General features: G+C 27.1%; 3 protein-coding genes across 6 annotated transcripts in view; 2 read left to right on the top strand and 1 right to left on the bottom strand.

Annotated features, from left to right (window-relative positions):
• LOC114119573 (cordon-bleu protein-like 1) overlaps positions 1-27,572 on the top strand; it is a 102,622-nt gene that overhangs the window by 6,025 nt on the left and 69,025 nt on the right. The gene's annotated exons all lie outside the window — the stretch shown is intronic.
• LOC114119591 (cationic amino acid transporter 3) overlaps positions 1-27,572 on the bottom strand; it is a 137,354-nt gene that overhangs the window by 98,296 nt on the left and 11,486 nt on the right. The window lies entirely within an intron of this gene.
• Positions 16,696-22,484, top strand: LOC126549265 (uncharacterized). 2 transcript variants are annotated; one of them, XM_050197934.1, is made up of 2 exons: positions 16,696-16,967; positions 17,238-22,484. In XM_050197934.1, exon 2 carries the CDS (start codon positions 17,335-17,337, stop codon positions 21,280-21,282), a length of 3,948 nt encoding a protein of 1,315 aa, XP_050053891.1. In that variant the 5' UTR covers positions 16,696-16,967; positions 17,238-17,334; the 3' UTR covers positions 21,283-22,484. The 2 variants fall into 2 exon arrangements, with proteins under 2 accessions (XP_050053891.1, XP_050053892.1); XM_050197935.1 differs by having other exon boundaries at positions 16,696-19,896; positions 19,975-22,484.

The following is a 27,572-nucleotide window of genomic DNA, read 5'->3' as shown; positions in this document are numbered from 1 at the left end:
TATTTAAGTTAGCGTTTATTATTGTAATATTATTCAAAAGCGTGAAGCGATATATCTCAAGTCTTAAAATTAAATTATAAATTATAACTTGATTGAATTTTATTTTTATTTTTTAGACATAAATTTATTGAAGTTTGTTAAATTCTACCAAGTACCAATATTGCTAATTATGCATATTAACAATAAATTATGTTAACAAAGTTGCTAAAAAAATTTGATCTATTAAAAACTAAAGTATTTGTAATAATCATTAATTCAGAAAATACTACCTGGTAGATAATACATATTTGAAAAAACCTACGTACTTTTTCCGATCAATTTAATTATTTAACTATTCATATTCTGACAAATTAAAAAAATTATTTTAAATTCATTGATATTCATGATATTAATTTATTATCACATTCAACTTAATCTACACCTACTAACTATGTCCATTATAAATATTATGTATGCAATAGCTACAATATAAAATATAGTACATGCATTTTTCTTAAACATTTATAAAACCAAATATAGATAGATACCTGCCCACTTGTTATACCAAATAGTATATTTTTTCCTCAAACCCAAAAGCATAATGCGCGATTTACCACAAGTGTTAAATTTTCAACACAACACTACAAACATTTTTATTTTATCTTTCCTTGTATGAATATTATTATGTATAAAAATCAAGAAACAATTCACTTTACTGGTTGTATAATGTATATTCTATAATAATAGTCATTTTGATATTATTTATTGTTGAATATTGATTAAGTGAAAATGTAATAGAATTTTGTTAAAATATCAAAACCATTAACCAATAATTTTCTGAAATAAACCTGATAAATATAAATAAAAGTACATTTATTTGACACATTTGACTAATTTGAGTCAATAATCCATGAAAATCATTGATGTTAAAAAAGTAATATATGGTATACAGCATGTTTATTATACTTTTTAATCGTTATTTACACCTAATACCAAATTAAAATTAAAATTATCTGACATTACAACATGTTTGAAAATTAAATTAAATTATTAATCTATCCAAAAATAAATTAAAAATGTATAATGAATGTAATGGTATGTTATTATACACTAAGAAAACTAATAGGTAGTAAAGTTTAAAATACGAATGTAGCATATAACTGTCTAATTACAAAATGGTTGAGTATTTGTTAATATTTTATGTCTAAAAAATGTTCGTATAATTTGTTACTTTACATACATAGAGGTTATATATATACTATAATCGTATTAATTACTGTAACTTCTTAATATAAAATCTTTAGATCACACCGGTGTGATATATTTTTTAATTTTATATTCTGAGCAAAGCAATGAATGTATTGTGATTTGGGATAGCTAATTGGATCTTGTTTGTACTTTGGAGAGGTCAAAATTCCTAGTACTTTTTTTTTATAAACCAGAAAAATAAAAAAAGTAAGGAAAACTGGGAGTTATTAGACAAATATAATTTTTGACAGAATGAATTTTGTTGTTTTAATGTAACTCGACTACTCGAGAACAAATATCCGTAGATACTTCAAATTGGCACCAAATATATTTTATTATCAAATTATCAAATTATATTGACGAAAAAAAATTTTTTACTAAGTATAAATAGGTACCCTCTTTTTATACTAAACAGTATATTTTCCCACAATCCCAAAAGCATAAAGATTTACCACAAGTGTTAAATCTTCAACACAACACCACAATCATTTTTATTTTATCTTTCCTTGTATAACTGTATAAGTATTAATATGTATACAAATCTAAAACCAATTCACTTTACTGATTGTGTAATGTACATTCTATAATAATAATCATGTTGATATAATTTATTATTGAATATTGATAAAGTAGAAGTTTAACAGAATTTTTTTTAAAAATCTGTTGTCGTACAGTTTTTTTTAAAAAATGTAAGCGTTCCAACTTTGAATTTTGACAAAATTTCAAACATGTACCAACAGAATTTCTTAAAAAAATTTTTTTTAAAACTAAAATTTAAAAATTTAGTACAAGGTATTTAATAAGTTTATTGACCAATATATGAAAAAAAAATCTTCCAGAAAGTCAAATTAGAAATGATTGAAAATTTAATAAAAGCTTCTCGTAAATTGTTAAATTACGAATTAAAAAAATATTAAAAATTTATTATCATAACATTTAAAAAACAACTTTTTATGAACATTTCATGTTTATGTGTTTACGACATATTTACCCTTAAAATAATTATTTCTCATCAACAATTTTTGATAATTTAATGTATTTAAAAATAAATTTACAGTAGATACTTGAAACTTTAACAAATTCTTTATATTGCCATTTTTATTTTATGATAAAATTGTCAACATTTTCAAATATCGATAAAACATTATTGGCAGGGTCAAAATTCTTAAAAAATTAATTTCACAAAAGTTATTCTTGTATTAAAATATATTAAAAATAGGTGAATAACATTTTTTTATAAACATTTAAAATTAAAATTTGGACGAAATTACTCATTTAAACGATAAATAATGATGTTATTTTTTTGGTTTATAAACATTATTCATTGAAATTTAAAACTTGTACGTTTATTATATTATTGTGAATTCTACTATACACAAAACAATTTTTAATATTATTATTTAGAACTAATTTTTACTATTTTACGGTATTCACAGAAATATAATATTAATAAATATTGAGTTATATAAATTGATATAATATAGTATAAATGTATATTATTATAATGATTATTGATTAAATACTAATAATATGATAAATGTAGGTAATATTTATATAAAAAAAAATTTCAATCTACCATAATATTTATAAATATTAAATATTTATATTAAAAGTAAAATAAATTTCTTTAATAACTATATCATTAAATATGTTTAATAAACAGTGATATAGGAGACCTCTTGTACCATAGATCGCCTATCCTCAGAGCTGTTTTTCGAATAAAAATTACAAAGATATTGATATATCATTATTTTTTAAATTTTACATACCCATTACAGTAACTTACTCGACACTTATACCTATGTATATGTATACCTATTTTCTTTTTTTGTTTAGAAATTTTTTTTATTAAATATTAATATATATTAAATATATTTACAATCTGTGTACAAATAATAATACAATAAGTAAATAAATTAACAATTTGTACTAATAGACGATTAGATGTGAAGGAAAAGAGCATAAATCAACACTACATTCAATTTGTGAACTTAGAGGGAGTAAGTTGTTATTGTTTATTTAATAGATCAATATGTAGCTATTTACATTATGAACATCAAAAAGGTGATCAGGTAATATACGAGAGGGGAGTTTGTATATAAGGGAAGTTGAATGGTTGAAGGAGTTTTTGTGAAATTTATTATAGTTCTAGGAAACTAGTGTGGATGTTGTTGATGCATTGAAGTTATAATGTATAGTACGATTACTAACGTATCAGATTTTATTAGCGAAGAAACAAATAATACATTTTTATTAAAATGCTTAAAGTTTATTTAGGTATACATTTTTGAGCTTTTCAGATTTGGATTCCATACGTCATTGTGAGACGTAATATTTGTTTCTAAATTAATTTTTTATTCTTTAGAGAGATTTTAAACCAAATTAATGATCTTAGCTTAATATTTTGTAAAGTTGTTTGTGTTTTTAAGCGATGTTTTTTTTTATTTACTGTGGTTTGGTATTTTCGACTAGTCTGTGTAGTTGGTGGAGAGAATCATTCTTTTTCCTAAAGCCGAATTGTGTATTTGGAGTGATTTTTTTATTATTATTTAGTATCATGTAATTTGTTTTCTTAAGATCATTTTTTTCAGTATTTTAGAGAAATTTGGGAGGTTTTTATAAGGTCTATATGAGAAAAGGGAACTATAAAGTTTACCTGGCTTGTGTATAAGTATGATGATTGAGTGTTTTCTAATGTATGGAATATGCGATAAATGAATTATATTGTTGTAAATGTATGACTGTTTTCATAAGTATATTTATAACAATTGTATTGATTATCAAGTTTGTGTTTAAGGGACTTATTGTTCTTTAGGTTGTTTAATATGTTTAGGATCTTAGATGAAAGGGATGTTTTGTAGAAAAACAAATTGGTTTACTGTTAACTTTTAAAGATAATGAGTCTTCAATATATGAGTGGTTCAAGATTTGCTACTAATAAATTTGTAAAATTTGAGGATGCTGGAGTTATCGGAAAGGTTACAGCGATATATTAAATAGTCAGATATGTTAAAAGGAGAGTTTAGTGTTAGGTTTGCCTCACTGAAAAGTAAAATGGAGTATCAATGAAGTTTATTTAGATGAAGACATAGAATTCAGGTTTTTAGTGAACTTATCCATTAGCATTCCACGACAGAATTATTAAGGTCGTCTGAAGGATATTACATGGTCTATTTTTAATTGTTAGAGAGCAATATTTTCTCTAAAAAAGTAGTTAGTAGGGAAATCAAGAGATTAATAGTGACTTAGAATTTATTAAGTAAGTGCGCCATTTTTGGGCTAGGCGGCCGTTGATTTTGGAAGGAGGTAACAGGGTTAGCTTTATTTAGTAAATTGGTTGTTGTAGATGGATCATTAGATAATTTACATTGGAAGTAGTGCGTACACTAGTAGATTTTACACTATATTATATACATATATACAATGATCAAGGTTATACTTAAGTAAAATTGTTGTTGATATTAAATGTACACCCTGTAGACTATATATAAACCAGATTTAAATAAATATAATATGTTTGACGGTAATCCATTTGAAAAAAAAAAAATTAAATGTCATAATTTATTAGTAAAATTATACCTAGACATGACAAGATAGTTTAAAAATATTCTTAAATTTATAAAATAACATAATATATATTTATAATATATTATTAAGAAAACATTTAAAATTTAAAAAATTTAAAATATGAATTTTTTTTTACATATTTATTATTTATTTATACAATTTGTTCATTTAAAAAAAAAAAACATAACAATTATTCCCAATACACTATCTTTAGCCAAAGTGATGAAATTCAGAAGAGTATCTAATATTATAAAATATTATTAATAAAATATTTGTTATAATATAATCGGCAAGTTTTTAATTTTCAAACAATATCAATATAATATTATATTATATTCTTTAGTTTAACTCTATAATGTAAATAATATTAAGCAACTTAAAAAAAAAAAAAAAAACTATTATATTTCATACTTTATTTCAAACGCTGTACAATATATTATTGGTTTAATAAAATATATCAAACAATAATCTAATGATTATAAGAATAATATGATACAATGATAAGGTCCTAGTAAAGAAATATAATATGTTGAATATTGTACCATAATATAATATATTATTCTTTAGTTAATAATAAATAATAATAATATACTATTATTAATATTTACACGGCACTATATTGCAACACAACATACACGTATGTAAATTAACAAAATATATTGAATGTTGTGTAAAAAGGAGTAAAAGAGTTTATAGTTACATCATAAATTTAATACTTATAATATTTAACTTAAACAACTAACAAACAAAACCGGAAATTTAAATTCTATTATATAGTATGATTCGAGAAAAAAAATAATATCATACTTAACTCTACTAAAAATAATTTAAATGATTATTTATCATCATAATAATTCAATATCCACTATCCTGTGCCTGGATAAACGAAGCGAAACGAATACCAGATTGTAATTTATTCTGTACTGATTTTTTGCTTATTATGGATGTTACATAATACTAAGTATTAAATCTTAATTTTATCTCGTATATACAAACAAATTATTTATACCTCAATGGATATGTGGGTGCTTAGTATTATGATTTTGTCATTACGTAAATGCATTTTAAAACTGTGAAATATATAACAGGTATAACAATAATTACTAACAACATCTTGAGTGCACCACTGTCTAAATTCATATTATATAATACTATGAATTGTTTGTATATTATATATTTGATTCAAAATCGAAATATTAAGAAAACGGACGTAGGGCCTTAAATAATATGTTTACCTTTAAACTTAATAATAAGTAATTCACTCAAATACTAAAAAAGAACTAAATTAATTCTTCTTAACTTAAAATTTAATCTTTTATGCGTTTTTACAATAGTGGCAATACATTCATTTACTACGTCCTGTTAAAGTGTTAACCATTGATCGTGCGTCAATTAAACATGACTTGATAATGGTTACTATTTCATGTAAAAATTATTGATTTCTTGACTCGATAATTATTATAACAAATGATGTCTTTTATTTTTTATATCAATCATATAACTGATGTTTGATTAGAAAATGAATGCGGTAGATCCATTGTAGCATATACCTACTGGTATACTACTGTAATTAATATAGTGAAAGGATTTTTGTTAGGAAGTATAATTATGTATTGGTAGTAATAAATGAGAAACCAAATAAAAGAAACAACTACATACATTTAAAAAAAAAACAATAGAATGAATTCAATGAAAAAAAAAGAATAATTGGTTACCGATATTGTATAATATGTGTTGTAGTTGCCAACTAATCACAATCGATGTTTTATTTCATTTTAAAAATATGTTCAGTCGTTGTACTAACGTATAAAAAATCAGCATGAAGCCATTCACAAAACCGGTTGAGTGTACCGTTGTAGGTACATATTATGTATATTCTTGATTATCATACAACCTTCTCGAATATTTCACACATACCCTTTGGTTTATCATAAGAGGGGAGTGACCCATTAACCTTGTTATAACATCCGTTTCCTCTATGCGGTTAGGTTAGGATTAATCAATTCTATTGCCATTTTACCTACGATTTTACACCCAAAAATAGTAAACGAAACAACTAACTTTGGAACTTTATAAGCTACTGTTTAATTAAACGTTTATTTTGTAATATACCATAATTTTATAATAGTTTAATACGATAAATAATAATTATTTAATGATGGTTGAATAATTTATCTATATCATTGTAAAATAAGACTTCTATTAATTATGATTTAGAAATTCAAATAAAAACTGTAATAGATATATAATACTTATTGATAATTTTTCTACAGTATATATTATAACTACCTCATATCGATACAAAACGTAAATACCTATAAAATCATTTTATCGTAGTTTAATAAATTTGATTTTACAAAGCGATTTCCTATTTATTTATTTATAAATTATTTTTGGATTTTCTCTTACTATAGATGAAATAAAGTTATTATATCTAATCTATACTTAAAGAAGATCAATCCATTAATTTTAAGTTGGTGGATTTTTTGATCTTGTGTGAACAGTTAACATTCTAGTTGTTCGAAATACCTATGTCCTTTTGATTATACCCAGGTTTTTGCCGAAAAAGATAACAATCTATCTAATATTCACCCACTTATTTTGTATTTGTAGTACTGGTAATATCTTATCTGATTGTGAGTAATTAGTAATGAACACAGAACAACTACACTAAGTCGTTAACTAAGGTTTATCAATAACTATTTTTTAGTTAAACGATCTTGGTTGTTTGGTCTTTTTTTATTTCTACATCTTATTTTTACAAATATATGAAATTAATATTTAATAAACTAAAAATGAATGGGCATGATACAGAGGCTGATATTTGAGTGATATAATATAGGTAGTAGGTACCTATGTATAATATGATAAGTACCCCAAGCATAAACATAAAATGTACAAACTGCCCCACTGCAAATAATTCAAGTACTACAAAAAAAAGGTTTAAGAAAATGGTGCACTTATTTAAATAAATACACCAATACATTACATTTGATAAAACATTTCTGAGCTTAGCTTGATTTACTACAGTGTACCTTAAATAATATACCTAAAGCTACATTAATTATTTCAAATCAACTTAAACTATTAACCAAACGTATAAATCTAATTTTTTATATAAACCTAAAACAATTACAATAAACTATATAATTACTTTTTGAATCAATAAAATTATTTTTAAAAAAAAGCAATAACAATTTTATTTTTTTTGTACAAACAAATTTTTACATAAATGTATTTGTTTAAAATCTTATGGCGGTTGATTTATTATAATTTAAATATCTATCTAATAACAATAAAATATTAAATTTAAATTCGTATAGTTTTATTAACGTTTAGTTTTTAGTTAATAAATTAAAGAAAAATATGTCCAAATTACGTGTGTTGTTAATCGAATTCAATATGGTAGAAACTAGTAGGCACAAAAACGTAATAATACCATAACTGTTTAAACTACAAATATAAGCATACATACCAAATGCATTAAAATATTATTTAGTATATTATTTTAAATAAATGTGAAATTTTGTCTAATTATTAAAATATATTATTAAGTAGATAGACGGTAGACGCATATACATAAAGGTAAATAATTAAATTGTACTATGTAATAATATAAAATATGCACAAATACCTACTTTTAAATTAATTTTACAATATGTATAGTATGTAAAATAATAATATTATTTGTATAAATTATAAAATTATTTTTCTAAATATTTTTTCATCAAATAATTCATTGCATAAAATATATCACTAGTTAATAATTACAATATTACAAAAACAATTTTATTTTCTTATATTTTATGAATTTATATCACAATTGTATATATGGACACCTACAAAAATGAATGATTACGTAAATGGGAGTAAAATATATTACAATAAATATGTTGTTACCTATATTTATATTTTATTTTTGATTATGTTGGCATGGTTGAACAAATTCGTAAGTAATACATAAATGATAAAAGGTTTAAACACGCATATTCTTACCATTTTAAAATATAATTTATCCCATTTCACTGTATATCTACATACGAATAATTTCTATGATAATATTAGAAATTAAGGACAAATACTGAAATACGTTTACTATTGAATGGTAAACAGAATGGTTATGTTCCCAATACTCTTTACAGATAGAGAGTGTATAAAACATTCTTAGGCGTGTTCACACTGTTCAGGTTGTACTACTATTATGATGCTGATTCTTTACATTCAAATAAAATATTGTTAACTTTTTCTATAATATATAACTTTTGAATCAGTGTATAAAAATATACCTACTATTTAAACATTTATCAACCTAATAATCTAAATTAATATTTTTCTATTTTACACATTAAAAATTATCTTAATTTGTTTTAAAATATTAAAATACACATAACGTTAAGATTATAAAGTCTCAAACGACTAATATATTATAACAATTAATAAATCTTATACATGTCCGAAATATGATACAGAATTTGTCTCATTTATGGTAAAAAAATGTGTTAAAGTTTAGTCAATGTTAGTTAAAGAATTCCTAGAAACCCATACCTTAGCTTTAAACTTTTAATTATTATAATTGTATACAATTAAAAAAGTATAAATCACTGGCTTTCTAATAATATATTCTATTTGTAAAGGTGATAACCGAAATGCAAGTTTAATCTAAAATCGGATAATTTTTCCAGTAAACAATATTTTTTTTACGACGCTATTCCAATTATATTTATGATGAATATTTAACAAATAATAATTGACGTTTGTAGTAATGTATTTATAATTATTATTTTTATTTTTTTTTTTTTTGAACCTTAAAAGCTAAAATAGCTACATTTTTTTTTAATTATTTCCCAAGTTCCTGAAATGAAATGCTCTTGTCTCTCAAAATACGATCTTTATTAAATTATTCTATACCTCTTTAACTTAACTATTTATTCTAATTCATGCAACATGTTAGTATTGACTTATTAGTAATTGTCCTATAATAGTACCTACTGTAGTATTATTACATATATATATATATATATATATTTATAATAATTACAATACTTAAAACAAATTTTATAGAATAAAGCTATTTTAAAACTGAATATTTGTGGTATATGCAAACACACTCTTTCAAGTGGCTCACATAAATTGTGTTCCTATACAAAGAATTATCGTTTCTTTTAATTAGAAAAATGTTTTAAACTTGTATCCTAACCTATCATAATAACATTGGCCACTTACTTTTCACACATTACATATTTACATATCAACATATACTTATATAGGTACATAGGTATATAAAAATCACAATTGTCCGTGTAGTGTTTGATAAGCACCAAATAAAATCGATCTTGGGATGGCGAGCCTGTGGGGCCATGGTGGGAGGAGCTCACGGATCGTTGACATTGTTTCGTTGTTGCCTGTTGGTTTTCATGGTAGCAGTATGGATGAATACAAGGAAAAAGGGGAATAATAAGTAAAAAGGATGGAGAAACGACGATGACGAAAAAAATGCGTTCATAATAATATTAATAATAATAAAAGATCATTATAAAGAGTATGAACTGGCATGTACACACAAAGTGCATCTCCTTGTTATTTATTTAGAATGATCCTAAATTTATCATAAACGAAATAGTCTTAGCACAAGGTATAAAAAAATCTTTGTTTATTATAAAAACTAGCAAACTCTTTTTTCATTCATAAATCATAATCATAAAGGTATCTAGAAGTATTTTGAAATATTATTATTAATATTTGTTAAAATAAATACAATGCTTAATAATTTGGTCATCTAACTTATACGCTTATTAATAAATATACATTTTTAATTATTTTAGTTGCTAAAAATATTTTATTTATGTTTCAAAACTATAACTTTTGGAACACAAACACCTTTCAGAATTACTTAAATTTAACCTAAATATTAGTAAGTCTAAACTGAATTAAGTTAACACTATTTTATTACTTGTTACTATTTAGAGAAAGATGAAAGATAAAATCTTATTAAAAAAATAATTTTATAATATTTATTGTTTTAATGAAAAGAATCATGAATAAAAAACATCAGTACAATAATAATAAGTAATAACACTGTATACGAATTATGTTTTCAAAATATAAAAGGTATAGTATAAGTAAAACTTCATGACACGAATTTTTATTTGAAATATCGATGATAGGTCATGATTATATTATCATGACATGTAAATTATCTTTAAGTCTTTACCAATAAAAAAATGTGTTAACCTTCTCGTAAATAAAAATAAACAAAACTTCATAGTATTATTATAATGCTTATAATTTATTATCGTCAATTACAGATTCACAGAATTGCTTATATAATTGAAAAGCTTATAAATTGTTGACCCTCTTTCTTAATGCACAAAACACATAAGGTAATGGCGCAATTTCGGTAAAATAACTGTAGTTGATGAACCTTCTAGGTACTTCGTATAAATTCGTTGAAAAGAATACTTTCACTAGTATATATCTTTAAAATTGTTATAATAATGCGTGTGCTAATTTCAAAACTAGGAGTGCTAATCATCCTCGAATCCCTCCTTTTAACTGTATATAACTTAGGTAAATTACATTAACTTTAAAATAAAATTGTGTATTTTCTTTAAATATTTATTTTAATCAAAGGATAACTATTAGTTAAACGATTTTTGAAGTACTAAAACAAATTATCACTCTTAGAGTTGTATATAGTACGGCCCATAAATTAATTATTAACTTATTAAAAATTGAAATACTACTGTGATAGGTTTTTGAATTGTAAATAAAATTATTATCAATAAAATCTCGTAAACTGAAGAACAGTATATGTTAATTCAGAATTTATTTAATCTTTGATAAACCAAGCTCTACTTAAAATCTTTTTTTCAAATCCACAATTATAACATTCAAATTCAAAACATAAAAAAGCGGTTTATAGGTATACGTATTATATATTTATTTCTCTATATATTACCAACTATTTTCTTCTTTAAAATTTATAGAAATAACTTTTTTTAAATAATACATACCTTGCATAATCACTTATAAAATATAGATATTAAGTATATTTTGTTATTTATACTGGTGCGATGTTAAAAATGCTATCAGAATAGTGACTCACTAAATACCTAACACAAAATACACCCTACACCAAGATATTAAAACCATATTATTATTTATTGTGTATTCCCAAATAAATAACTCTGATAATCCAAGTATAAATAAACGTTTCTAGCTGTAAATATAAAAGAAATAAATGTTGCTTTTTTCATCATCATCAAATCAAGATTCATTATATTAATACGTTTAAATTATACACGCCAACTACTTCCCATTCGCCGTCGTTACGGACCATCGCAGCAACGCTACCACCGAAGCCAAACATTTGAAAATACCGTTTTACTGCTCCAACCCAACGTTTATACCAACCTACCACCACATTTTTTGCGGCTTTCTATCTATTATTTTTTATTAATACATACATAATATCGTTATAATAAACACAGATTTATTATCTAGGAGTCTGTCGCGGTTGAGTTGTATAAAATCAGAACAAATTTGTTTCATATATAATCATATGTCACAAATATTTTATCGAATACGTAGATAGAATGTATGTCACGTACAAATTAGCTATACACGTATATACAATGTAGCTTCTTTTTATAAACATAAAAAATATATATAAATAAGTAATGCTCGGAATTTAACACCTTAAAAAAACTAAGAAAATGCCCTATAAAAATGATTTAATGCATTAAAACCTTAAAATACAATATTTAAATTTAAATTTATGTATAGAATAATCACAGAATAAAAAAGTGGGCAAGCCGTATCACTTTACCATATAGTAGGTTTCAAATAGGTCACTACAATGAATGTATTAAATTTGAATCCAATGATGTATACTAATAATGATTCTGAATGAAGATGGTGAATAAGCCTACGTTGTATCACCAAGCAAATTTCATGATATATTTTTAGATGTTGCTATTAAAATAATTTAATTTACTAATAATATTACGATAGGTTGAATCAATTTTAGCTGAATACATTGCATTAATTATATTATCAATATTTATTTATTTTAATAACAATAAATATACTTTATACCATATTATTATATTATTGTTATTAACTTTTGAGTACCACCTTATCATAAAAAAGTGAATAGATTTTGTAGTGTCTAAATATGATTTTCATACTTGGAAAATATGATTCCGTAAAGTGAAATTTGAAGTATAATATGTAAAAGTTTTAAGCTGCCTTCGAATAATGTTATCATCAAATTAATGACCATCATATTTTGACTTCCCAAGGTACTGACAAGATACAATTTTCTACTAAAAACCACCTTCAAATTTGAAAATTTAACCACTTTTACTGCCCTAAAATGTAATACCAGACACAAAATATACATAACTATTAAATCAATACATTCATCACTCCGCTCAGAATCTAAAATTACTTTAAAAGTTTTAAAATATAAAAAATGGTATTTATTCAACCAGAAATGAAAAAGTTTGTACTAAAACGAGCATAGTGTATTTAAATCTAATTACAAATAAACAAATAATTGCATAAAAAAAATTCAAATATCCATTAATTAGTTAAATATTCCAAATAATCAAAAATTAATCATACAAATATTATAATCATTAATTTTTTTTTAAATTTGTTAGATTACATTTTTTTTAGGCTAAATATGAGTAAATGTGTTATCTATCTACAGAATATTACTAATGAAACCATACAAGTTTAATAATCAGATATCAAAATATAATATTATTTAACGTAATCACAAACAGTTTTAAATATTAAAATATCTTAAATCAAATCCGAGTCTAGTGAATTTAGTTAAAATATAAATTAACAAAGAAAGTACTTTTAAAAAAATGTGTCCAAAATTTGTAAACAATTCAACTACAATTTCATGATCATAATTTATTTTTTTTTTTTATTAAATATATTTACAATCTGTATCATGTGTACAATAAGCAAATTTGATAAAATATAATAGATACTAAAAATTACATGACATTACTTTCATGAGGAGGGAGACTATCCATTGACAGAACTCTTCATAATTTATTTAAAAATTTAAAACGCATGCTTAAATCACCTACACTTTTTAAATTGTAACTTTTTATTCTGATGCAATTATCTACTTATTTTGATCGAATCAAAGAGATCTACAATTACAAATATACTATATTAACTGCAATATACATTAAACGTATTTTTGTCTTAAACAATTTTACTGATATATAATATCTAGATTCTAGACTCTAGAGCAGGGGTCGCTAACCTTTTCAAACAAGTAAGCTACACTTGAAATTTTAAATCTGGTTGGCGATCCATCCTCTAGATTATTATTAATATGTGTTTAAATGAATAATGAAATAACTATTCTAATTAAGCCACTAAGAAACAAAAATCAATTTAAAATTGTAAGATACTATAATTATTTATCATCGGGTTTTATCATTAAAAATAAACACAGTTACTACTAAATTCTTATTAATTATATTTTTTTGTATATTCAATATGCCATTTTAAAATGATACGCATATACTTAATTAAATTAAATTTTAATTTTTAAATAATTTAATTATTATGTACAAATTCAATCTATTTTAGAAAAACAACTACGGATATACTGAATATAATTTTTATACAAATACACATTGAATAAATAAACTTAAAAATATTAAAAATTATTAAAAATATATTGAAACTTAAAAGTTTCAATATTAAAATATTTTAAAACAGTTATTTTAATGTTAACAATACTTGGAGATCGTGAAGGAAACTTGAATAAGTTTTAAGAAACATTGCAAAATAATATGATTGATTATGTTAGAAAGCTGTTAGGTAGTAACAAGTAGGTATACTTCACAATTTAAATGTTGTCTAGGTCAATATTTTCAATGAACGAATTATTAATATATTATACTCATAAATGTAAACATAGATTCATTATTATAGTATAAATAAAGGGGAATACGTTTTTAATCGGTTAAATTTTACGTCTAAAGTAACTATTTTTTTGATTTTTATTAAAATTAATGTAAACACTTATTTATATTAATTAGTATCATCTATATTTTGTAATATAAATTAAATTAAATTAAAGAAGATGTTAGTATTATAGTGGTTATTTCTTCTTTCTGGCCCAAGCATAACATAGAAAATTTGTCTTTAGTAAAATTAATATTGTATTATTATCTTTAATATTATAGTGATCAATGAATTGGTAATTTATTAAACTTAAAGTTAAAAACCTAATATGTGTTTGCATATTGAATTTTTTATACAAACATTTCAATATTTTACGTAAGTACCTACTCATAATTTGTAAAAAAAAATTTAATGTCAAAAAAAGACAAAGTATACGTTTATTTGTATACAAATTCAAATTATTTTCTTAATTTTGTGTTTCATGATATGTCAATTTAAATAATATTAATGATGACAACACAATATTCGTTCAGCTGAACTCTAGTTTGACACATTACTATAGTGGGTCAAATATAGAGAAAACAAACAGTGAGCAGACATTCTTAACCCAAACTTAGGTTTCAAAAATAAAGTTTGTTTATATTTTTACTTATAGTTTTTCTAAAAAAAAAAGAGTGTAAGATTATTGAACAAGTTTATGTTGGCTATATTTTTATAATTTTTTTTTTTTTTTTTACTAAAATTAAATTATTATAATGTACAATATGTAATTATAATTTAATTTAGATGTACATTTTTAGAATCTGGAAATACTATATGGAAAGTGTATAGGTTTAATCTTAATACCTAAATCATTATCGGAATACAAATGAAACATAAAATAGAAATTAATATGTAATAACATTCATTTTTAAGTTCTAAACTTAATGTAACATACCTAATAGGTATTATATTATAGATGAGTTGCTGAATTTATAAATGTAATAAAAATTTATGTAATATTTTTTATTTAAAATTCTCATACTTACACATTTTCTCTTTACCAATAATATGTATATAGTATAGTACCTATTTACTATATGTATATTATTTATTATGTTTATGACCCTAGTATAAACACACCATCTATATTATTATTACGTGTAGGAAGTTTTGGTGCTGACCTCAAATGAGGACGACCGTCTCGAAAAAGGATCAATGCACTTACTGATCGTGCCAGGGCGGTCGTGTAGACCAAGTTCATCCAAGGTCACGCTAAGGCGGCAACTACTCTACTAGAAGATTGTTTTGATTTTCTGTTGAGTCACTAATGGACCCACATGCAGTATGCACGCACGCACGCACACATGCACACAGTGTTCACATTTTATACAATACATAATACATGTACAATTTAGTATTCAATACCTACTATGGAATATAAATAAAAATAAAATCTGTTCTAGTTCATATGCTACTATTACTATTTAATTATGATGTTCTCATCATTTCTTTTATAATACAAATATATATATATATATATATAACAATAAATTATTGTCCAAATGTAATTAAAATATAAATAATATAGAAATCAAGTAAGTAAAAATACTTGTTAAAGTAAAATAATATGATTAGGTAGGTACCTATTACAATTTAATTTTAAATAAAAATATACCTTTAACATAATAATATTTTTATGTAGATAGGTGCTATATTATAGATATTATATTTTCAATATTTTTTTTTTAAAATAATTACGTACTAACAAAAAAACAAATATATAATTAGATACCTACCTAACCTATATTTTTACTCAATTATGTTTGTATATTTAAGTAGGAATCTACACAAATATAAATGCAAATATGCAATGCATCAAAATTTACTCTTGTATTTCCAGTATCACAGTTTTAAATAACTAACATAAAAATTAATAATTTCAGTAGGATTAATATCATATAATATAATACTTCTATATAATATATTTCTAATTAATAGCTGTTGGATACAGCTCTGGAATGATCGACGATATTCTCGATCATTCGATAAACGCGCCTGGGCCACTGCGACAAACTCGAATATTCTAGACGCGACACCCCCTCCCCCGCTGCTGATCTATCCACGACGGTCCCTATATATATGGGCCGCCGCGACCGTTTGACCCGCTAGTCACCGTATTCTTTTGCGTTGGTAATTTCCACGTAATTATTGGTGTTTTGTCGGCTGTTGCAGTGGCGCAGTACGCGGTAAGAACTTTGTTGTTTATTGTTTTTTATATATATATATATCGGTACAATTTTTTATAACTTTGTTTAATATATTTTGTTTTATTATTTCTTTCTTTTATATATATTGGTATAATTTGTTGTAATAATTGTATTGTAATTTCATACAATTATATCTTGATGTATTAATTGATAATTTATATTGACTTTGTTATATTATATTTTAATACATCTCATTGTCTATACACAATATATATATCTTAATCATACATACAGTCCACTTGTCGTTAGACATATTCATTTTAAAGCGTGGTTACCCCGAACAACGATTTGCTAGGGACCTCGCTTACATTTTTTGGACCTTCGTTCCGGATATTTTGTTATCAATATGGCACCTTCAAAATCTTCGAAACAAGAATTAACGCGAGCACGCGTCGCAAGGGACGCGGCGTTAAATTCAATACGGAAAATACATGCACTGGCTATGGAAGCGGACACGGATGAGCATAAACGACCAATATTTTTCGCACGTCACGGGACATTAGAACGTGCGGTTAAGTCGTTTGAAGCGGAGCAAGGAAATGTTCTTTCTTCACTGGTTGAATTAAACAGGTCTGACGAATTTACAAGTTCAGATTTAGAAATTACTGAGGACATGGAAAAAATGTGCGGAGAAATTCAAGTGGTGTTTTCGAAATTACGTGGATATCCTTCAATTACACATCAAGGTGCAATCGTAGAACGCGAAAATACGTATAATTCTCGTGCATCGCTGTCGTTGCCGAAGATTGAGCTTCCAAAATTCGACGGTAGTCTTTTAAATTGGTGCGCGTTTCGCGATATGTTCACGTCACTAGTGCATGAAAATCGGTCAATAACGGATATAGAGCGCTTTCATTATTTGGTGTCTTGCTTATCAGGATCGGCCTTGAACATTGTCAAATCAGTTCCACTAACCTCAGATAATTATGTAATCGCCTGGTGTGCGCTTCGGGATCGTTATGATAACAAGCGGCTTCTTGCTACAGCACATTGTGATAAATTATTTTCATTTGAACGTTTACAACGGGAATCGGTATCCTCGTTATCATCTTTTGTTAATACTTTTCGTGAGAATGTGGCTGCGCTAAAGGCACTTGGTGTTGTTGATTTGTCTGGTTTCTTGCTATTCTACATCGGAGCCCGCGTCATTGATCCTGATACTCGTCGATTATTTGAAGCAAGTGTACCTCAAGAAAGCATACCGAAGCTGGACGAACTGTTGGATTTTGCTGCGAATCGGTGTAAGATTTTAGAAAACGTCGGCGCTAACACGGGTACGCTGTCAGTGGGCAACAGTAGTTCTAGAAAGGGCAAGGGCGGCCAGACGTCCGTGAAGACTTCATTATCGACTACTGCCACTGCCAAGAACAAATGTGCGTTTTGCGATCGTGATCACCCGTTATTTCGATGTTTAATGTTCAAGAGGAAATCGGTCGCCGAACGGCGGGAGTTTGTCATTAAGAAAGAATTATGTTTTGTTTGTCTACGTCCGGATCATGAAGCAAACTCCTGTAAGTCGGCGTACTTGTGCAAAACTTGTGAAGGACGACACAGTGTATTGCTCCATTTAGATTCAAAACATAAGGGTTCAGGGAAAACATCAACACCTAATACAATGGCAATTTCAAAACCGATTGAAAGCACCACGGATCAGAACTGTACAGCTACTAACTTTTCTGGCGCTGTGAAATCGGATGTTAGTGTTGTACTGGCTACGGCGATAGTGAGAATACGAGACCAATCTGGTGAGCTGGTGCCAGTGCGAGCTTTATTAGATACTGGATCACAAATTTCGGCCATTACCAATCAGTGTGCGATCCAACTTGGTTTACCACGTCATAAGGGACGAGTAGAGGTTAGTGGTATGGCACAGCAGCCCGTACGAACTGTTAAGGGTTCAACCAATTGTAGCTTTATTCCTTTGTTGTATGATGCACCGCAAATATCGGCCACCAACATTGTAATATTACCAAAAATCACCGCTCTTATGCCGAATCAAAAATTACCCATTTCAATTCGTGAGCGATACGGGCATCTTCCACTCGCTGACCCCGATTTTGATGTACCAGGTTCAGTAGACATGCTGATTGGAGGGGATTTATATCCATTCATCTTGCGATCGCGATCGGACATTGTCCATAGTCCCGGTCTGCCGTCAGCATTGAACACACAGTTTGGATGGGTAATAGTCGGAGCCATAGAAGGGTCAAGAGAATACTCTACGGCTTCATCGTTGGTGGTTCATGCGGCATCAGATAATCAAAATATAGGTGAGCTTTTACAGCGATTTTGGGAAGTTGAAGAACTTGATATAAACCATAGCCCAAGCACAGAAGATGAAGCATGTGAAAGACATTTTCAAGAAACAGTATCGCGGGATTGTAATGGAAGATTCCATGTTGCTTTGCCTTTCAAATCCATAATTTCTAGTTCAATGGATAAGGGAAATACAAAGCATGACGCTCATTCATTAGGCCTAGGATCGTCCCGGGCATTAGCTCTGAATCGCTTATATAATCTTGAACGTCGCCTAAGTAAGGACGAAGAGCTATATAACGCCTATCGTGATTTTATGGATGAATATATTGCACTAGGCCATATGAAGTTGGCTGAACGCACCGGAGAATATTTCATACCACATCACGCAGTTGTAAAACGGAAGGAGAATGATATAAAAATTAGAGTTGTTTTTGATGCCTCCGCCCCTTCTTCGTCGGGACGTTCTCTAAACGACTGCTTAGCAACTGGGTCTAAATTGCAAACCGATATCGGTGACATTTTGTTGCGTTGTCGATTCTATAAGTACATATTCATAGCGGACATAGTTAAGATGTATCGACAAATATTCGTTCGAAAAGAAGACCGTGTTTACCAACACATTCTTTGGAGACGTTCACCACACGAGCAAGTACAGGAATATGAGTTGTGCACTGTTACCTATGGTATAAATTCAGCACCGTTTTTAGCAATTCGCTGTCTTCTCCAGTTGGAACAAGATAATGGTCCAGAATTTCCATTGGCAAGGCAATTTCTGCGGTCATATACCTATGTGGATGACATTATTGCAGGGGCCGATACAAGGGAAGGCATATTGAAGGTTCAATGTCAAGTCGTTGGGCTGTTACAGAAAGGCTGTTTTCAGCTCAGTAAATGGGCCAGTAATTGCCCCGAAGTATTGGAAGGCATTGCGAAGGAGGACTGCGCCAGTAGCCCATACTATGAACCTCATTCTGGACTGGCTATAAAAATATTGGGACTTTACTGGGACCCGTATGGAGATACATTCGGATACAGGTCAAATATTACAGAGATGCAACCTACAAAGCGATCAGTACTATCAGTCCTCGCTCGATTATATGATCCCATTGGAACATTAGGCCCAATGGTTTTCTGGGCTAAGTGCCTAATGCAAGAGCTATGGCGTCAAGGACTGAACTTTGACACTCCAATTTCCAATGAGATCTCTTCCAAGTGGAATATGTTCATAGAAGAACTTACATCGTTGGCGCACTTGAAGTTACTTCGTCATATTAGCATTGGAAAATGCATAAAGGCTCAGTTAGTGGGGTTTGCAGATGCGTCACAAAGGGGTTATGCTGCGACGGTCTTTCTACGAGTAACGGACAATCAAGGTCTTATTAAAGTGCATTTCATTGCTTGCAAGTCAAAGGTTGCTCCGCTAAAGACATCCAAGATCGATAAGTCTTTGACCATACCCCGGTTAGAACTATGTGCCGCACTTTTGTTAGCACGTCTCCTTTCACATAAGATGTCACTGTTAAAGGAATTAGTATCTGTACAAAGCATCAAAGCATTCTCTGATTCAACGATTGTTTTGTCATGGTTAAAGGCCGAGCCCAAGGATTTTAAAATATTTGTTACAAATAGAGTAAACAAAATAAAGGAGCTACTGCCACAATGTGAGTGGAATCACGTAAAAACTACGAAAAATGCAGCGGACCCGGCATCAAGAGGGCTACTCCCAAGCCAATTAGTTGCTTCGCCGTTGCATTTGAACGGTCCGGAATTCTTACGGCAGCCTGAAGAACAATGGCCGAGTCAAACTTTAACAAGACTTCCTTCCGAGCAACTTCCAGATTACAAACAACCAGTCAAGTGTGTGTTGCATATTCTTAAATGTAAAGAATCAGAAGAGATCTTCCGTCGTTTTTCGTCATTAACGAGAATGCAGCGAACACTCGCGTATGTATGGCGCCTCATCGACCGTTGCAAACGGAGGCCTGTAAGCAGCGGCCCACTTACTCAAATTGAACTCAATTCGAACACTTCTTAACATCATTAAGCTTACGCAAAATTTTTATTGGGAAGACTTACGGAAGCAGTTAGAAAATACATCGGCATCGATAACCCCCAATTCACTTGCTCAGTTGTCACCATATTTAGACAAGGAAGGATTAATACGTGTCGGCGGTCGACTTCGTTTTTCGCTTCTGACCGAGGAAGCTAAGCATCCGGTGTTGCTCCCTAAGGCTGCTCATGTTACGCAGTTAATCATAATCCATTATCATATGAGACTTCTACATGCCGGTCCAAAATTAGTTATGGCTATGATTCAAAATAAATATTGGATTGTGTCAGGACGTGCAGCCATTCGGAAAATTATACATACATGTGTTAGATGTGTGCGCCATAGAGCTGCTTGCCCACAACCAGTCATGGCAGACCTGCCACCAGTACGAGTACAGCCTCATAGACCATTCGCATTCGTTGGCATGGATTACGGTGGACCGTTTATTGTGAAAGAAAGCCGTCGACGAGGTGCTAAGACTAACAAGGCTTATCTTGCTCTATTTGTGTGTCTGTCAGTAAAGGCAGTCCATTTGGAAGTGGTGAAGCTGCCTGTGTCCCGATCAGAAGGTTCTTCTATCAACCAGTTTTTTTTGTATTTTTTATCATTTTCATCTATTTAATGTAAAGTGGTACAAGATGTACAATTCATTATTCATTATTTGTTTATTTTGTAATTTTGAAAGCATCCTTTCAAAGGCGGGAGGATGTTGGATACAGCTCTGGAATGATCGACGATATTCTCGATCATTCGATAAACGCGCCTGGGCCACTGCGACAAACTCGAATATTCTAGACGCGACACCCCCTCCCCCGCTGCTGATCTATCCACGACGGTCCCTATATATATGGGCCGCCGCGACCGTTTGGCTCGCTAGTCACCGTATTCTTTTGCGTTGGTAATTTCCACGTAATTATTGGTGTTTTGTCGGCTGTTGCAGTGGCGCAGTACGCGGTAAGAACTTTGTTGTTTATTGTTTTTTATATATATATATATCGGTACAATTTTTTATAACTTTGTTTAATATATTTTGTTTTATTGTTTCTTTTATATATATTGGTATAATTTGTTGTAATAATTGTATTGTAATTTCATACAATTATATCTTGATGTATTAATTGATAATTTATATTGACTTTGTTATATTATATTTTAATACATCTCATTATCTATACACAATATATATATCTTAATCATACATACAGTCCACTTGTCGTTAGACATATTCATTTTAAAGCGTGGTTACCCCGAACAACGATTTGCTAGGGACCTCGCTTACAATAGCAATATATCAAATTATGTTTTTAAAAATTGTAAGTTAAATTGTATTTATCAACTATCACATTTGACGCTGTCACATATTCTAATAAATATGGTTCATTGTTCGATTCATGTTTATCATACATGTGTGTACAGTCAAGTATAGCCTATGTGCGCATTCATTCGTGCAATTACACAGCGGATAGTATACACGATTGTTGATCAAATCTACCTACTATATAATAATATACATATATATATATTATAAATTATAGATTGTAGAGTTAGAATACCTATAGTTTACTCTGCTTGTGTAATTTATTTTTACTATCTACGAGGTACAAGTATAATTTTAATATTGATCAATTATACTAAAATCATTATAAGGGCGAATCATTCGAAATTTTATTAATTTATAAGTTATTAATTATTAATAACAATTATAATTACTATAGACATTTTAAAATAATATTAATTAATTGTGGAACAATTAGAAAATCAATCATCTACTCGCTGCAGAGTTGTTATTCTACATATTAAGTAAAAAAAAATTTAAAATATATAATATATATACTTTATAATTTATATTATCGATATACGCCTACATGATTTGTTAAATCATCTGAAAAGAAAAATTTTTTATACCTACTAGTAACTAGGTACTTACCCAATACTCATTACATAGGATGCTAAACATTTTTTTTTATAATTAGGGTAGGATATGAAAAAAAATTGCTATTATAATGATACGATAGATAAATTCTCAATTTTTCATCTCAACAATAGAGAGTATGATAATATGTTTTTATAATTTTTGTTGAATAATCGTGTTGACACAAAACGACGTGACTACTGTACATGTAGGTATTCTATGATACATGATTTATACGTCCTATACATAACACAAGCTTGACAAAAAGTTAACTCGGATACTGACCATAGAATATTCTATATCTGTTATACTCTATTATATTGATGCCAGTGGCATATTTTCAATAATTTCTTAGATGGAGGAGGTTCAAATTTTAAAAACCCTATCTGAGTAACACAAATTGCAATTAAGAAAACACAGCGATACTCCACACCAAAATAACCCAACTAACCTGTCTTAGATAGTTATAAATAAACAGTCTATATCTATCTATATCGTTAAATCATTAGAAAACCCGTAATAAAATATTTATTTAACATTAAATAACTTTTTTTCTGAGGGGGTTAACCCCCCCCCCCCCGTAAATACACCACTGATTGATGTTATAGCTGAAAACGATTTATGGATTCAAAGAAAAAACAAAAGTATAGCATTTGTATAATCGAAACACATAAATTCAAATTTAATCCATCTTTAACGATGTCACAGTAAGTACCTTAATACCTATAATAACTAACGCATACAAAATGCAGTTCCAAGAGATGTTTTAATTAATACACGCTGGGTTGACTAAATACCTAAACAGTATACTACATATTATATCGTTTGAACGTACCACGCTATTATCATATTGACTTGTAATTGTTTGAGTGTGCACTCATTTTATTATGGATTATATAATATACATAATACCTATAGATATAATATTTTACAACAATTTTTATTATTTATTTTTATTTACATTAATTTTGTTATCATAATATACCAATATTGCGAATGCTATATTACCGTCTACCGCTCAAAAATGGGCTATCATAATTGATAATTAGATAAGAGTGATAAGACGCGCAATCAAAAGCTTAACAATTTATTATTTATGTAAATGTAATAGTAATTTTAATTAATGTAATAGTAAATAGTATCAATAATTCTCTCAAGTAAAAAATCAAAAAGAGAAATATGAATATATTATACTCCTAAAAGTGGAAATATCAATCAATTTATTTATGAATTTTATAAAAGTACTACATTTTATCGAAATGCCATAAGAATAAAAATTTAACTACACAACTTTATTTATATTTCTGCAAAAGATATGAATCCTGCATTATGGTAAAAAGGCATTTGTAGATCATTTTGTCTATCAAGTATAGCATACTGTATAATTTCTAACCCAGATACTAATGCTGCTACTGAACGATTCGGTATTTAAAGTTTTATTCATAAAAAACGCAGAAATGAATTACTAAATCCTAGGATAGCTAAACTCACATTCGTGAAACAAAATTTAAACTTGTTTAATGATGTAACATTAAAAAAAAAATATCAAAATTTAAATATCAATGTAGAAATACTTAGCTAAATAGATTCAGAAACATACATAATTCAACAAATAGACAAAAATGACAATATAAATTTATCGTTATACCCCGACAATAATGTAGTGATAGTTATCCAACTACTTTTAAGAGACTGACCACTACAGAAGATAAAAATTAGATAGTCGCCTATTGCAAGGCAAGAATATTTGAAACATTCTGAAGGACGTCACCGGAAATGGATTTCAAATTTGCCTGAAAATTGTTCGGAAAAACTAGGTAGTACACTAAATTTTATTATCATCTACTTATACAGCTTCAGAATTAATAAACTCATTCTCCCTGAATTATTTATATGACTAAAATTCATCCATTCTCACCCAATAATTTGCCATTTCAATAATAGTAAAATAAAAATAAAAAATACATAAATAAATAAACACACATAACAAATGACACTCAGATGAAGACGAGCTAGACCAAGCACAAAAATAAAATCCAACAGAATTTCCGAAATAATTTATAATCTTTTTAATTTTTTATAAATTAATACAAGATAGTTATTATTCTTTATTTTTTCAAATATAATATATAGGTAAGAGGTATGCCATGTATATGTCCAAACAAATTTACAATTGATGGGCCAATAAATTAGTAAATTTTAGTACCTATATAATTTTTAATTTATCGTAATTAATTAAAAAAATAAACTGTTATCTTAAAATAATAATTTTTGAAAATTAAATTAATGTATATTTGTATTTTATTGTAGTAATTGGTAAGCAGTAGAAAATGTTAATTGTATGCACTACGTGTTTTTTTTTTATATATTCTGCAACAATTGTATAGATGCTACTTTTATATTATAATAAGTGAAACAATAACTCAAATGTTGTAGTTTCACTCGTATCAGTTTAAATTATTTGTCTAATGGGAATTCTAGTTTAAATAGATCATTATAGCATATGTATAAGAGATTATTTACTCTTTATATAAACTAAAAGTGATTAATCACGTTATTTTAAAAATAATTTTGACAAACCGGAATTGATGTGAAATTTAATTTTTGAAATCCATACAGTTATTATTTTACAATCTAATAAAAAAAATTATGGCGATATGAAAATTTAAGTTAAAATGAAAATACAATTTAATATATAATATTATGTACAACGGAAACAAAAATAACATTTATGTATATGTATTCGAACATACAATCAATGCTTTAAATATTAAATAAAAAATAAATATATCATTTTAATGGTAATAAAACAAATTTAAACTTCTTTTATAAAAGATAAAAAATGTTAAATACGTTCAATACTTTCCTACTATACAGGAACACATTAGTTGACTTCCATAAAAAGTGTACACGAATATCGTTGCGTCAGAGACGCAATTCGTGCATTTTAATCAAGTGTTCTTAAACAAATAATAAATATAATAAAATATGTTTATTAAACGTATAAAACTATGATATAAAAAAAAAAACAAACAAACAAATTAAAATGAATCTAAATTCTAATAAAAACGCAATAACTTAATAATATATGTAATATATTATATTACATAAGTATTATAATCATGATAGTCAATCAAACATGTCTTAGTCAAATATAACAAAAAAGCAAATCATTTCAATCTATTAAAAAATCAATTAAGTCAATAATATAATAAAAATAATAAATAATAGAAGGTTATAATATAAGTTTATACTTCTATAGTTCTATAGGGGTAGGCAACTTGGTGCTCGCGAGCCGCGTGTGGCTCTCATCATAGTCAGATGTGGCTCGAGTCTTATTTATAAAAACAAAATTTACTTACTATTATGAATTTTAATTTTTTTGGTAAGCATTTATAAAAATTTATCAAATTATATAAAATTTATTTATAAACATTTTAGCTCTTAGCATAATTAGCATAATTTGTCCATGTGACTCACTAACACGTTAATGTTGGCCACCCCAGACCTCTGATATATAATAGTCGCTGCACTTAGAGCCGATACAAGATATACCGATATACTATACAAGTAATTTTTGTTGACGTAATGATAATAAATGAAAATTTGCTCGTTATTGATTATGAACCAGGCATCAGGATCAAAATCTATCCATGTGATATATTTTTTTATCGTAATTTATAATATAAGGAAATATATTTTGCAACATAATATCAAATCCCAAAACCACCTAATCAATACATCACGAAGAACATTTGAAAACGAAATACAAATTAAATAAGGTACCCACGAAAATTATAGTAGGATGCAAATAGTATTTACATTTTTTACTGGATATATTATATACAACAACTTAATTTTGATTATAAGTCTTCTGCCAATAATAAATTATACATACATAAAAAATCATACTCATGTATATTTATTAATATTTATATGTATACATCAATGAATTAAAAAATTAAACATTGTAGTCCTCAAAAATTATTGATGTATAAATACGAGTTTTTAACTGAATTTTTTCTTCCATTTTTAGCTGCTAATATCATTAGCTTAAATACTTAAAAAACGGGGTGTATAGATAATTGAATGAAAATACATTATAAATAATTAGATAAAAATAATAATAATGGTGCCTGCCTAATTATAATACAAAATAATAAACTGTAATTCGATATACACGAGCAAGCATCAAAATTATAAATTATGTACATCAATCCGAAAGGAGAAATATAACTTAATACGTATTAATACTTAGTAGGTAGCCCTGTCTTTAGTGAGTTTGTACCTACATATTATCTATCATTAAACTTAGAAATGAATTCGATGCTATCATAATAATTCATAATGTTTTGTGTGAATC

The sequence above is a fragment of the Aphis gossypii genome, chromosome 1, assembly GCF_020184175.1.
Source record: "Aphis gossypii isolate Hap1 chromosome 1, ASM2018417v2, whole genome shotgun sequence".
NCBI classification, from domain to species: Eukaryota; Metazoa; Arthropoda; class Insecta; order Hemiptera; family Aphididae; genus Aphis; species Aphis gossypii.
This window is presented reverse-complemented; position numbering and strand designations above follow the sequence as displayed.

Bases quoted from the DNA above. Each gene is read 5' to 3' on its own strand.
- LOC126549265 (XM_050197934.1), top strand. From the start codon at position 17,335: ATGGCACCTTCAAAATCTTCGAAACAAGAATTAACGCGAGCACGCGTC.